This window comes from Pinus tabuliformis, chromosome 4_1 (genome assembly GCF_031772625.1).
Source record: "Pinus tabuliformis cultivar Carrire ecotype Pingquan chromosome 4_1, CPIR1, whole genome shotgun sequence".
NCBI classification, from domain to species: domain Eukaryota; kingdom Viridiplantae; phylum Streptophyta; class Pinopsida; order Pinales; family Pinaceae; genus Pinus; species Pinus tabuliformis.
In genome coordinates, this window is record NC_142303.1 from 142,100,883 (window position 1) to 142,114,062 (window position 13,180).

Consider the following 13,180-nt stretch of genomic DNA (forward strand, 5'->3'; position numbering starts at 1 on the left):
TCCTGTAAAAGGGGAAGAGGATCTCAGTGACTGAGTGATTACTTGATGACTTTTAGATGACTCATGATTTACATTTATTATATTTTTTGTTGATATTTTTATTCTTGAGAGTTGAGACTCAGACAAGACTCAAAATTCAGGAGTTGATTCACTATTTTGATATGTGATGTAGCACTAGACTTCATATACATATTATATATTAGCTTTCTTTACATGTTTATGTGGAAATGCATTTATTTGATGTTGTGGATACTCTAGATGTTAAAAAAAATGAATAATTTTGTGTGTTTTTTTTTTTAATTTTGCCGACTTTTTCAAGAAACTCCCTACTTTGCCGAGTTTTTCAACTTTTGGACCCTTGCTGAATTAATCCCGACTTCGACTTTTTCCACATTGATTTCACTTTCCAAGAAGAGCAATGTTTCAGTGTAGTCGCATCTGACTGAACTATAATGAGGGAGTAATAATGCAGCAAAGTGCACTTTTAACAAAAGGGCATGTTGAATCCTGGGCTAGGGGCTTGATAGCAATGGCTGAAATCCTGTAACCAACTTCCCAATGAATAGTCACAGTGTTAACTTTATCGGAGAAAAGTATTTTTCTGTTTTGCAACTGGTATATAAGTGAGTGAATTGCATTTAGAATCAATTGTAAATTTTCCTCGAATACATTTTTTTCTAGTAAGTGATTTTTTTAAAAGGTGGATATGTTCAAAAAGGATTAAAATTTTATCTATTTAATAAAAAACTTTTATATTAAGGTGCCTATGACTTTGTTGTTGTTTGCACTTTAGACAGAGGAAACCAGAAATGCAGACAAGAATGGGCCATATGGAATTATAAGTGCCATTGTTGTATCCATCATTGTGGGATGGGGCTATATACTTGGCATAACATTTGCAGTTACTGATATCTCCACTCTTTTGAGCTCTACAAATGATGCTGGTGGTTATGCAATTGCTGAAATTTTCTATTTATCCTTCAAGGACAGATATGGAAATGGAACTGGGGGCATAATTTGTCTGGGAGTTGCTGCCGTGGCTATATTTTTTTGTGGCATGAGCTCAGTCACGAGCAACTCAAGGTAAACTCCCAGCTAATCACTTGTTGGGATAAACAATTAATTATTGATGATACAAAAATCTGCTATTTCTGTTTATTATATATTTCTTTTCCCAGATTGCTTTGATAATAGATATTACTTTTATGGTCATTTGTTGCACATTAATATTATTATCTTTTCTATTTAGTATGCTTGGATTTTTAGTCCATTCCAATTAAGAGATGTACATTGTAGAGAAAATAAAACTTCTCTAACAACCATAGACCTGACTATGTATATCACAGAATGACATATGCATTTTCAAGAGATGGAGCAATGCCATTTTCAGAATTCTGGCATAAAGTGAATAAGCATGAGGTTCCTTTGAATGCTGTTTGGCTTTCAGCTGGTATTTCGTTTTGCATGGCACTCACTGTAAGTACATCTAGCTTAATGTGTACAAGTTCCGTAACCTTCTTAAATAGCCTCTCAGAATAAACTTACCAGTGGTTGTCCTGCTACCTTGACAGTAATATTCTGTATTAGGAATTTAGAATCTCAACAAACAAGTTTGCAATTGCCTTTGCAAGACCTTCAAGAAATTTTTCTTACCTAGGAAGCACCACTTGGTGGAAATGTAGCTTAATATTTCACTCTTTAGATAGACTGTTGCAACTTATAGAATCAACATGGCCACTCATCCAAGCATGTTGGTAATTGTACATGTTATACTTGTCTTATGATCAAAGATGCCTGCTTATGTCATTGAGAAAATGATAACAGATCACTAGGTAATAGGCCAACATGCTGATACTTTTATCTTTTCTATGGAGCATCCCCCGACATTAAAAATCACCATATCCCTCAATCAATATTTTGAGGATACTGGACTAACTATTCAATTGGTATTTTTAAATATAACATGCTGGAATTTGATCACATTTCCACAGATTCTTGGCTAAACTATTACTCTCGATGTAAGCTGGGGTGCAAGATCTAACCTTTTCTCAGTCAAAGTACTCTGCAGAATGCAAATCCATGGTGTTCTTAGTGGTCTCCCTTGTACTAGTGAATTTTAAGTGCTTACTAGATTTTGGTCCACATTTCACCTATTTGAGCTTTCTTTATGCTGCATGTATTGGTCCTGTTGCCGCCTTAATCCACACTTAGGATTATTGTGGAGAAAATCTTTAACTCCACTTGGTGTGACCTTGGGGCCAAACCTTGTGTTGAGGTTGTCAGTCAATTCTCAACTTCTCCGTCTAGTCTCACTCCTAGTCGAAGCGAAGGGGGGTGGGCCATACAAGACAAACTAAGGCTTAACTAATTAAGTTAAGTTCTAGGAGTTAGTGAAAAATGACCAAGATACAATGCAACTATGCAGAGCAATAAAATAATCAAAGCACATTGATGGGTTTAATGAGCATATAGATCCACAAGTATAGCTATCTCAAAATGAAGCAAATAGACTAATGCCGAATTATAAGTACTTGTTAAGCAAATGATCCAAGTAAGGTGATAACTTTAAAAAGAAATGCTCAGAAAGAAATGCTTGAAATAAAGATGCTCCAAAAGATCAATTTCTTTAAAAGTAAAAGTGACAGACAAGAGACTAGCAAGTACAGTAAATGAAAATACTTGAAAATGTAACAAGAAGCTCAACAAATGATACTTGAAATAATGATGATTGCTCAGAATAATCAAGACTTGCCATATAAGAGAGAAAATAGAGTATAAATCCAAGTACCAACCCTACTTTGTATTGTAGTGAGATGCCCTTCGATAATTTTAGTTTTAGTTAGTTTTTATGTGAATTAGATTGCAAGATTGTTTAAACAAGTTTAAAAGTAACTCCCTTCCCCAAACTTTACTCTCGCCAGGGCTTCGATTTCCAAGTAAGGAAATAGTAGGGTATGGAGGGTCCCTAATTACTACTTCAACCAGTTAAGATGGAGGTAGATTATTGCTCTAAGAATGAAATGCAAAGTAAAGATCTAATCTAGGAAGTTGAAATGCTTGAAAGTAAAGTAAATGAGCAAATTAAAAGACTAAACTAGATAGATGTACAATGAAATGGAAAGTAAGTCAAATCAAATGCATAAAGTAACTACAATAGTTTGCAAATGAAATTGAATGCATTCGGTGTTACATAAGAAAAAGGTGCTTTTTATTAGATTCGATCCCCCTTATCAAGTGAGGGATAAAGAGTGGTTTTGGAGAGAAGTTTACAAATGAGTCACTCAAGGGGAATGGCACTCCTTCCAGAAAAGTTGCAAGTGGTCTAAGTTTTGCTCAAAGGTTACAATAGAAGTCTAGTAAAATGTTACAATATTTGGCTTGATATCTCACACAAGATAAGATCAAGACCAAAATAAAGCTCTAAATGTGAAAATTTTATCTATTGCAACAACTGGAAATTATTCTCCTAACTGTAAATTCGATTATGCAATTTATTTGCTACGGCAAACAATGAATAAAATCACAACTACAATTTTCATCATAAAAAATACTGCGGAAAATAAAATATTGGAAACTGAGAAATTTTAGCGCACACAAGAATTGTGACACAGTTATTTTTGGACAATTGTCCCCGGAAAAAACCCAATGCAGGAAAACCGTTGCAATAGTTGATGTTAATTTTTGTAGGATCAGATGTGTTCTAGCCACGAAATTTAGTGGAGAGGTTAAAATGCATGTGATCTCCAAAACCCAATAATCGTTTCTGGAAATTCCACCTAGAGATGACTTAATTAGATTATTAACTTATTTTTTAATGTTTTCTAAGTTTAAAATTAGGAAAACTGGTTAATTAATCAGACTTGATTAAGTTAAGGTGAGAATTCTCTAGAAACTCACATAGATTGATCCAGAAATGATCCGAGCCATCGATTAAGATTTAATCTTGGTCGCTAGAGTCCCAACAGGAAGATATAAGAAGGGATCAATGTGGTGATGGAGAATACACTTGAGTAGTTCAATTTCCTTGGCAGATCGATTTCTAGAGAGCAACAACAGTTGCCAGAGAGCCAAAGATCGAAGCAGAGATAGTGATTCGGAGGAATTTTTCTAGATCCAAAGAGGCAACAACAAGGAGGCTGAGTTATTTCCAGTGAGGCGGCGCAGAGGACTGCGCAATTGCTTCAGAAGAGCAACCCGATTTAGCTGGAGGATGAATCATTTTCAGTTCCAGAGGCTGGGCAGAGGTTCCAAAGTGCCAGAGAAACGATTTCCTCAGCAGAGACAGGCATAACGACTTCATCAGAGGTTGTTTAGAGGCTAGACGTCATAGGGCCTGTGCAAGCATTGCGCAAATGCTGATGCAGAGGGTCCAGGAGGACGAGTTTTCTGAAGGAAAGTTGTGTCGAGGTTGCTTATTGAAGAAGGGTAATTCCCTTAAATAATTTTGGCCAGATTTTCTTTTTGTTTGGATTGCCAGTTGGGCATCCATAGATTGTACTCATATTTCACTGCTGCATAATAATAAAACCCTCATTTGCTGCACCATTTTTCTCAAGTTGGGTTTTTTCGAGGACATTTGTCCAAAAATAACAGTGTCATATTTTTATGTGTCCTAGATTTTCTCAGTTTCCAATGCTATTTTTCTTTTGCAATATTTGTTTGTGAAAATCATAGTGTGAATTATTTGGTATTTGCAGTAGCAAACTGCAAATAAATTAACAATTAAAAAAATAATTTCCAGTTGCTGTGATAGATTGAAATTTTCATACGGTATCAGAGCGTGAGTGATCAGCTGGGAAGCTTAGAAGCGAAGGAAAGAATTTCGCGGTGCCGAGGTAGCAGCAGGCCGAAATTCTTAGAAGCAGCGCAGTGCTCAGACAGGTAGACCGAATTGCTGGGGTAGGAATTCGATTTTTAGTTGCAGGGTTGCAGAAAAACCGAGTTTCCTGAATTAGTGATTCCAGGAGTTAGAGGGAGCAGTATCAACACAGATTTTCGCTGAGCAGATTCCTTGGTTGGACGTAGAGGGTTTTGTAGCAGTAGAACCAACGTCGAGTGGAAGAGAAAAGCACACACAACAAAGGGAAAATTTCTCTTAGGGAACTTCAAGTCTCAGGAATTCAATTTTTCTAGGCAGATTGGCAGTAGCAGCTAGCAGATCTATGCATTCCAGGAGGGAGTGCAAGTAGGAGAGCAACAACCAAGTAGAGGGAAAGAAGGAGTTTTTGACATATTCAAAGATGGCCACAACAGGGCTTAGAGATCATGATAGGTTGGATGGAGTTTCCAACTATGTCATCTGGAAGGCTAGGATGCTTCTAGATGAACATGGCTTCAAAGCCTACATAGATAATGTGGTGGCAGTTCTTCAGGATGTGGATCAGCTCAAAGAAGAGAGGAAGGAGATGGCAAGGGCAAAGTTCTTAATCTTGGATGGAGTTTGAGATCATATAGTCTAACATTTGGTAGACAAAGGTACAACCAGAGAAATGTGGGTAGCTCTCTCCACACTATATCAAGGTGTGTCCGAGCAACGAAAGATGTTCTTGGAAGAAAAGTTCAGATGCATAAGGATGCAGAAGGGAGAAGGCATAGATCCCTTCCTCACCAAGATTCAGTTTTAGTTTTTGTAGCATCAGATGTGTTCTAGCCACGAAATTTGGTGGAGAGGATAGAATACATGAGATCTCCAAAATCTAGAAATCGTTTTTGGAAATTCCACATAGAAATGACTTAATTAGATTATTAACCAATTTTTTAATGTTTCCTAAGTCTAAACTTTGGAAAACTAGTTAATTAATCATAATTAATTAAGTCAAGGTGAAAATTCTCTAGAAACTCACACAGATGGCTCCAGAAATGATCTGAGCCATCGATTAAGATTTAATCTTGGTCGTTGGAGTCCCAATAGGAAGATATAAGAAGGGATCGATGTGGTCATGTAGGACATACCAGTGCAAACACTTCATTGCCCAGATAGTTCGATTTTCTTAGTGGCAGAGACTCAACCTAGAAGATAGAGCTAGAGGGTGAGTAGCAGGTGGCAGAGGAGGTCAACAACATTCCTGGAGGAAGTATTCCAGTTCCAGGAAAGGCAGTGAGAGGGAGAGTGTGTTAGTTTTTGTAGCATCGTATGTGTTCTAGCCACAAAATTTGGTGAAGAGGCTAGAATACATGAGATCTCCAAAACCCATAAATCGTTTTTGGAAATTCCACCTAGAGATGACTTAATTAGATTATTAACCAATTTTTTAATATTCATAAGTGTAAACTTAGGAAAATTGGTTAATTAATTAGAATTAATTAAGTCAAAGTGAAAATTCTCTAGAAACTCACATAGATCGATCCAGAAATGATCGAGGCATCGCTTAAGATTTAATCTTAGTCATTGGAGTCCCTGTTGATTTGGGGTAGCATCGGATGTGCTCTAGGCTTCAAAATTTGCAGGAAGGCTTGGACATAGGGATTCTCCAATACCCAGAAATTGTTTGGAAAATTCCACCCAGAAATTGTTATATTAAAATAATTAATTATTTTTAATGGGAACCTAAGTCTAAACTTAGGAAATTAAAATTATTAATCGGTATTAATCTAATCTGTGGATGGAACTTCTAGAAGAAGGCAGAGATCAAGTCAAATGATCCTAACCATTGATTAGAATCTAATCTGGGCCGTTGAAATATCAACAAGAGGATTATAAGAAGAGACTTGATGGGCACTTGGAGGACACACCAGAGGCAGATACTCAGTTACCCGTGTAAGATCGATTTTCTCACTGGTCGAAGTTCGACAAGAGAAAATCGAATCGGAGGGAGAGTTGTAGGTGAGAAAGATAGTGAGGCATCGACACATTCAGAGAGTGCAAGGCAACAAGATGCAGAGCAGGAATAGGGTGACGCAGAAAGAGGTAGCGCAGAGGCAGTTTGACGTAGAGCCTGCGTAGGCAGCTTGATGCTGAGCCTAGGAGAGCAGTTTGACGCAGAGATGATCATAAGGATTCCGGGGAAGAAGAAGTGCTTCACTTGGGGTAGAACTTGGTAAAGAAGTGTATGCAAAATTTCTCATTCCTATTTTGCTGGCTATAATTTGTACAAGAGAATTTGTTGAAGAATAATAAAAACCCTCATCTGCTGCACCGGTTTTCCCACATTGGGTTTTTTCGGGGATGATTGTCCAAAAACAACTGTCATTGTGGTTGTATTTGTGCTAGTATATTTCCTTACATTTACTTTCTGCAATGTTTTAATTGTGAAGGCTGCAGTAGAATATATTTCGATATTTTCCGTAAGAATACTGTGATAACCTACTTCTGAGATAATAAGTAGAAGAAATAATATTAATCACTGTAGTAGGATTTCTGTTTAGAAATTTTCACATGGTATCGGAGCTACAGGGAAGCAGAAGAAAGAAGCTGGAGGACCCAGCGTTGAAAGGAGAAGGGAATTCAAAATTCTTGTAGGGGCGGAAATTCGAATCACCCAAAGGATTGCGTAGTTCAAGCCAAGTAGATTTAATTTCGCGGGAAAACTCTCTTTGAGTGAGTCGACAGAGAAGTAAGTCTTTCCAATCGAAATTTGTCAGTGGTAGAAGGAACAACGCAACAAAAGATTCAGCAAGGAAAGTTGTCTCAGGTGGGATGTGTTAATCTAGTTGTCATTGATGTCAATATATTGAAGAAGGCAGGGACTTGGTGGCAATCAATGAAGGAACCAAACGATGGAGAACACTTTGCCCTACCTCCATTTCTACACTAATGATGATCAGTCACATTAAATAATATTTTTCTCCATCTTAGAGGAAGAATATCATCATGAGACGCATACCATATGTTAGAGCATACTTTTAGCTTTCTAATGAGCTATCACATGCCCTAAAACTCCAAATATTTTAGGAGATATGAATTTTTTAAGAAAAGGGTATAATTATGGTCAGTAAGCCGACCTGAACTTGTCAAACTCATGTCGGCTTAGCTAGGAGACACGACCTTTCGTTTTTCATACGCAAACAAGTATATATACAAAGGAACTCCACATTTGTGAAGTACAGAACAATTTGGTGCGAAAAGATAAGGATATACAATTCACATCTCCTGAACAAAGGATAGAGCTAGCCACCTTAAGAAATGATTTGCGGATTGCTGTGCCTAAAAACTGAAGTGCAGATAAGGGGTTTGCACTTATACTTCACAAGGGTCTACTTAACTGTGGGTCTGTCCAACTGCGGATTAAATCAATGAACTGTGGACTGTAAAAGGCTGTGGAGAAGTATTTAAGGACTGCGGACAGAGACATCATCTTAAAACAGAACTGTATACAGTTTAAGCGGTGGACCATCTTATTCAGGCTTAGACTGCGGTGCAGAAACTCTAATCATGACTGATACTTAATCACAGTGGATCATAACTGTGCCTCCATTAACACAGTAACTCTGATTTTTTGGCTTTAGTATTGCTCGGACTGTGGAAAGTTATTTCAAATAGAAACCTGGACACGCTTCTCGGACAACAATGACAATGGAGGATTCTCTATGATGCAGTGAAGTGAAATGACCAATTTGTATAGTGGCTTGGAGCTTGTTATGTAGCTGAGCTATGGTTTATGAACTGAGATTGTAGCAACAGTGAAGTCTAGTGGTGGACAAGGTACAGTGAAAAGTAAGTGAAGTTAATCTCAAGTATTTATGGAATAAGAACATTCAAGTAAGTTATATTTATACTGTCTATTAAGAACAACAGGATTGGTGTCCTTGGAGTCGGTGCTCCTAAACACAAGGTAGGTGCCTTGGATTAGATAGGGTCGAAGCCCTAGAGGTCAGAGCCTCATCAAAACCAAGTTGGTGCTTGGGAATAATTATCATACATTGTATTTATCCTTTTATACTCAATAAAATTATTCTTATACGTTTCTCTGATTAAATTGTGAAGAATCTAACTGGTAATAATAACAATTGAAAGAAAATACTGATTCACCCCCCTCTCAGTATTTCCAACAATTGGTATCAGAGCCAGCTTCTTCATAATCAACCTAACAACTAGAAGAAGGATTCTTAGTCACAATGAAAAATCAAGAAGTGTCAGGAAGGCTTCCTTTGTTCGATGGCACAAATTTTGGTTTTTGGAAAAAAAGAATGTCCTACTACTTAATGTCCCTTGGACCTGAAGTTTGGCATTCAGTTTTGAATGGGTACATTGCTCCTTCCACTCTTCCAACTAATCAAGATGAAAGGAAAGCTTACATTGCAAATGCAAAAGCCTTAAATTCCATCACTAGTGGAATCACTGATTCTGAATTTACAAAAGTCATGAATTGTGATTCGGCCAAAAAAGTAGGGGATAAGCTGGTTAGCTTATACGATGGGGACTCCAAAGTTAAGAAGGAAATTCGAAAGTCTGAAAATGGATGATGAAGAAGATATTGCATCATACTTTCTCCGAGTAGTTGAGGTGGTCAACTCGCTTAAAGGATTGAGAGAAAAGATTGAAGAAAGCACTGTTGTCCAAAAGGTCTTAAGATCTCTCCCTAATAGATTTGACTCCAAAGTAAGTGCTATAGAAGAAATGAAGGACCTAGATACTCTCAAGATGGATGAACTTCATGGAATCCTCATTGCCTATGAGATGAGAAATGGAATCCCAAGTTCCAAAGATGCAGCATTCAAGGCCTCAAAATCAAAAAAGGGGAAAGGATGGAATACCAATAGTGATGACTCCGATGTTGAATCCGAAATGGCGCAATTTGTACGAAGACTAAAGAAAGGATCCAAGCTAAAGGTAAGTACCCTCTTATTTGTTTCAAATGTGGAAGAATAGGTCATTATGTTGCAAAATGTCCTCATAAGCATGTTAGTGATGATGAGGAGGATTCTAAAATGATGGTATACAAAAAGAAAGGGTTCAATAAGAAGAATTTCTTCTCTAAGCAAGATGAGTTTGGTGAAGATGAATTTGTAGTTAGCAAAAGGAAATCAACTAATAATTTCCCTCATCACAAAGGAGGTAATGATGAATCAGATGAAGAAAATGACTATGCTGGAAGCCAAGAAGTATTATTCAAGGCATTCACAAATAATGATGATTTAGGACTAGAAGGAAATGTAGATCAATTGTTAATGAGTGCCATTGAAGAAAATAAGAAATTACGAAATAAAATCATCTCTCTCAAAGTAGAAAAGGAGGAAGCAAAAAGAAGGGAAGGCCTCTTGGAAAATAAGCTAAAAGAAAAGGAAGAAACTTGTGAAAATCATGAAGCTAAAAAGTATCTCTGAGGAAGGAATTGGAGCAAGTCAAAAAGAGTTGGGAAAGCTCTCAAACACTTGACATTATCCTAAATGCTCAAAAACCTCAATATGACAAATCTGGGATAGGTTTTAAAGGAGAATCATCAAGTACTAAGGGATAATATGAAAAGCTATGCCGACATACTTTCCAGCAACCCAAAGGAAGAAAAATCATTTCATCAAAGGCCCATCTCAAATCCAAAGAATGAAGAAAGAGTAACTCCAAGGAAGAATGTTGATTCAAATCATGGCTATTACAACAGGTACCAAACTATCTTTTTTGGGCATTGTTATTATTGTAAAAAATTTGGTCATCAAGCTAAACATTGCATGGCTCATAAGAATAAAACACCAAAATTGAAGGATCAAACAAACAAACCATATGGTCTCAAAGGGCAAGGACAAATCAAGACCTACAACTCTTTTGATCCTTTGGCCAAATTTGATCCAATCTGCTCATTATGTAATGATAATGGACATAATGAACAAAATTGCTCCCTCAAAAGAAGAGAAGCAAAAAATGAGAATCCCAATACGGATAAATGTGGCCTAGCCCTATGTGCTCATAGTGATGAAAATCATTGGTTTGTGGATAGTGGGTGCTCCAGACATATGACAGGTGACAAAAGGAAGTTTTTCTCATTGAACAAAAAGGAGGGAAATGTATCCTTTGGAAGTGGATCTGCCAAAATTGCGAGAAAAGGAATTGTTACCCTTATTAATGGAAAAGGAAAGGCTCAAAATGCTTTGCTGGTAAACGGGCTCAAACACAATCTCTTGAGTGTTAGCCAAATCTGTGATCAAGGACATAATGTTGTCTTTAGCACCAAAGATTGTGAAATAAGGAACTCTTCCTCAGGAGAACTTGTGGCGAAAGGAGTTAGAACATCAGATAACGTATACATTCTGAACAAAATTCAAGAAGATAAATGTTATCTAAGTCAAACAGATGAAAGTTGGTTGTGGCACAAGCGACTGGGACATACAAGTTTCAATAACTTGATCAATATCAGCAAGATCAATGCAGTGCGAGACATCCCAAAGTTATTCAAGCCAAATCAAGGTGTATGTGGTCCATGTCAACATGGAAAGCAAACTAGAACCAACCACAAGACCAAGGAATTCTTTACATCAAAACCTTTGGAGATCGATCATGCTGATTTATGTGGACCAACTAGAACTCCAATGCTCCAAGGATAAAGGTACTTTGCTTTATTTGTTGATGACTATACTAAAATGATGTGGGTATATTTCATAAAATATAAATCCGAAGCATTTGAATGTTTTAAGAATCTTAAAGCTCTTGTAGAAAATGAAAAGGATTCTAAGATTAAATGTCTTAGAATGGATAGAGGGGGAGAATTCACATCAAAAGAATTTGATGAATTCTGTAAAGTACATGGAATCGAAAGAGAACTCTCTGTCGCTAGAACACCCAAGCAGAATGGGGTAGTTGAAAGAAGAAATCAAACTATTCAAGAAATGGCAAGAACAATGTTACTAGCAGCGGACTTGCAGCGAAAATTTTGGAGAGAAGCAGTCGGGACAATAGTTTATACCTTGAATCGAACTCAACTAAGACCAAATAATGAGAAGACTCCTTATAAATTATGGAAAGGAAGACCTGCTTCAGTAAAATACTTCAAGAGTTTTGGAAGCAAGTGCTTCATAAAAATCAATGATGACTCACTAGGAAAATTTGATTCTCGGGTTGATGAAGGAATATTCCTTGGATATTCTACAAGGAGCAAAGCCTACAAGTGCTACAATAATCGACTATGGAAAATAGTGGAAAGCATTGATGTGAAGATTGATGAAGACCTTCCAGAAAAGGAAATTGAAGATCATGAAGTTGACCCTCTCATTGAAGAAAATGAAGAACCTGAAAAAGAGGAAAAAGCTCAAGAAAAAAAAGAAGGAAAAAGAACCATCTCAAACCCCTTCAAAGGTGAAGTTCCTCCAAAAACATCACCCGAAAGAGCAGATTATTGGCAATGTAGATGAGGGGATACAAACCCGAAGAAGGATGACAAGTACACCAAGGAAAAATGATGTTGCTCTCCTATCTATGATAGAACCAGAAACTTTTACTCAAGCAAGGATCCTCATTGGGTGGAAGCCATGGAAGAAGAAATGTCTCAAATCGAGAAGAATGAGACATGGGAGCTGGTACCTTGTCCAAAGGATAAAAATATAATTGGAACCAAGTGGGTGTTCAAAAACAAAATGAATGAAGATGGACAAATCATCAGAAATAAGGCAAGGCTTGTTTGTAAAGGTTATTCACAAATTGAAGGAATTGACTTTGAAGAAACCTTTGCACCGATAGCTCATATGGAAGCTATAAGGATGTTCTTGGCATTTTCTTGCTCAAAAGGATTCAAAGTCTATCAGATGGACGTAAAATTAGCATTTCTGAATGGGGAACTCAAGGAAGAAGTCTACATGGAGCAACCAGAAGGGTTTAATCTAGCAGAAGGAAAAGACTTTGTTTGTAAGTTGAAAAAGGCATTATATGGGTTGAAACAAGCTCCTAGAGCTTGGTACGCAAGATTGGATCACTATCTACAACAACAAGCCTTCAAGAAGGGGGTGGCAGAAAGTAATCTCTACATGAAGATAGATGAGGATAAGTTACTAGTCACTCTTGTCTATGTTGATGATCTGATTTTTGCTAGCAATAATGATGAGATGAGCCATGAATTTGCTCAAAATATGTCAAAAGAGTTCGAAATGTCGATGATAGGAGAGTTATCTTACTTCCTTGGACTACAAGTATCTCAAACCATAACAAGCATGTTCATATCTCAACCAAAATATCTTAAAGACATGCTTAAAAGATATGGAATGGAACACTGTGCACCTGTTGACCACTACGTGTCAACTACCCATAGCAGTACACCCA

At 37.1% G+C, this 13,180-nt stretch overlaps 1 protein-coding gene across 1 annotated transcript in view; it reads left to right on the top strand.

Annotated features, from left to right (window-relative positions):
* LOC149174599 (amino-acid permease BAT1 homolog) overlaps nt 1-13,180 on the top strand; it is a 261,107-nt gene that overhangs the window by 143,310 nt on the left and 104,617 nt on the right. Inside the window, exons 6-7 of the mRNA XM_089419358.1 lie at nt 794-1,083; nt 1,347-1,476. Coding sequence (XP_089275484.1) covers nt 794-1,083; nt 1,347-1,476 — 420 coding nt within the window. The remainder of the gene's footprint in view (nt 1-793; nt 1,084-1,346; nt 1,477-13,180) is intronic.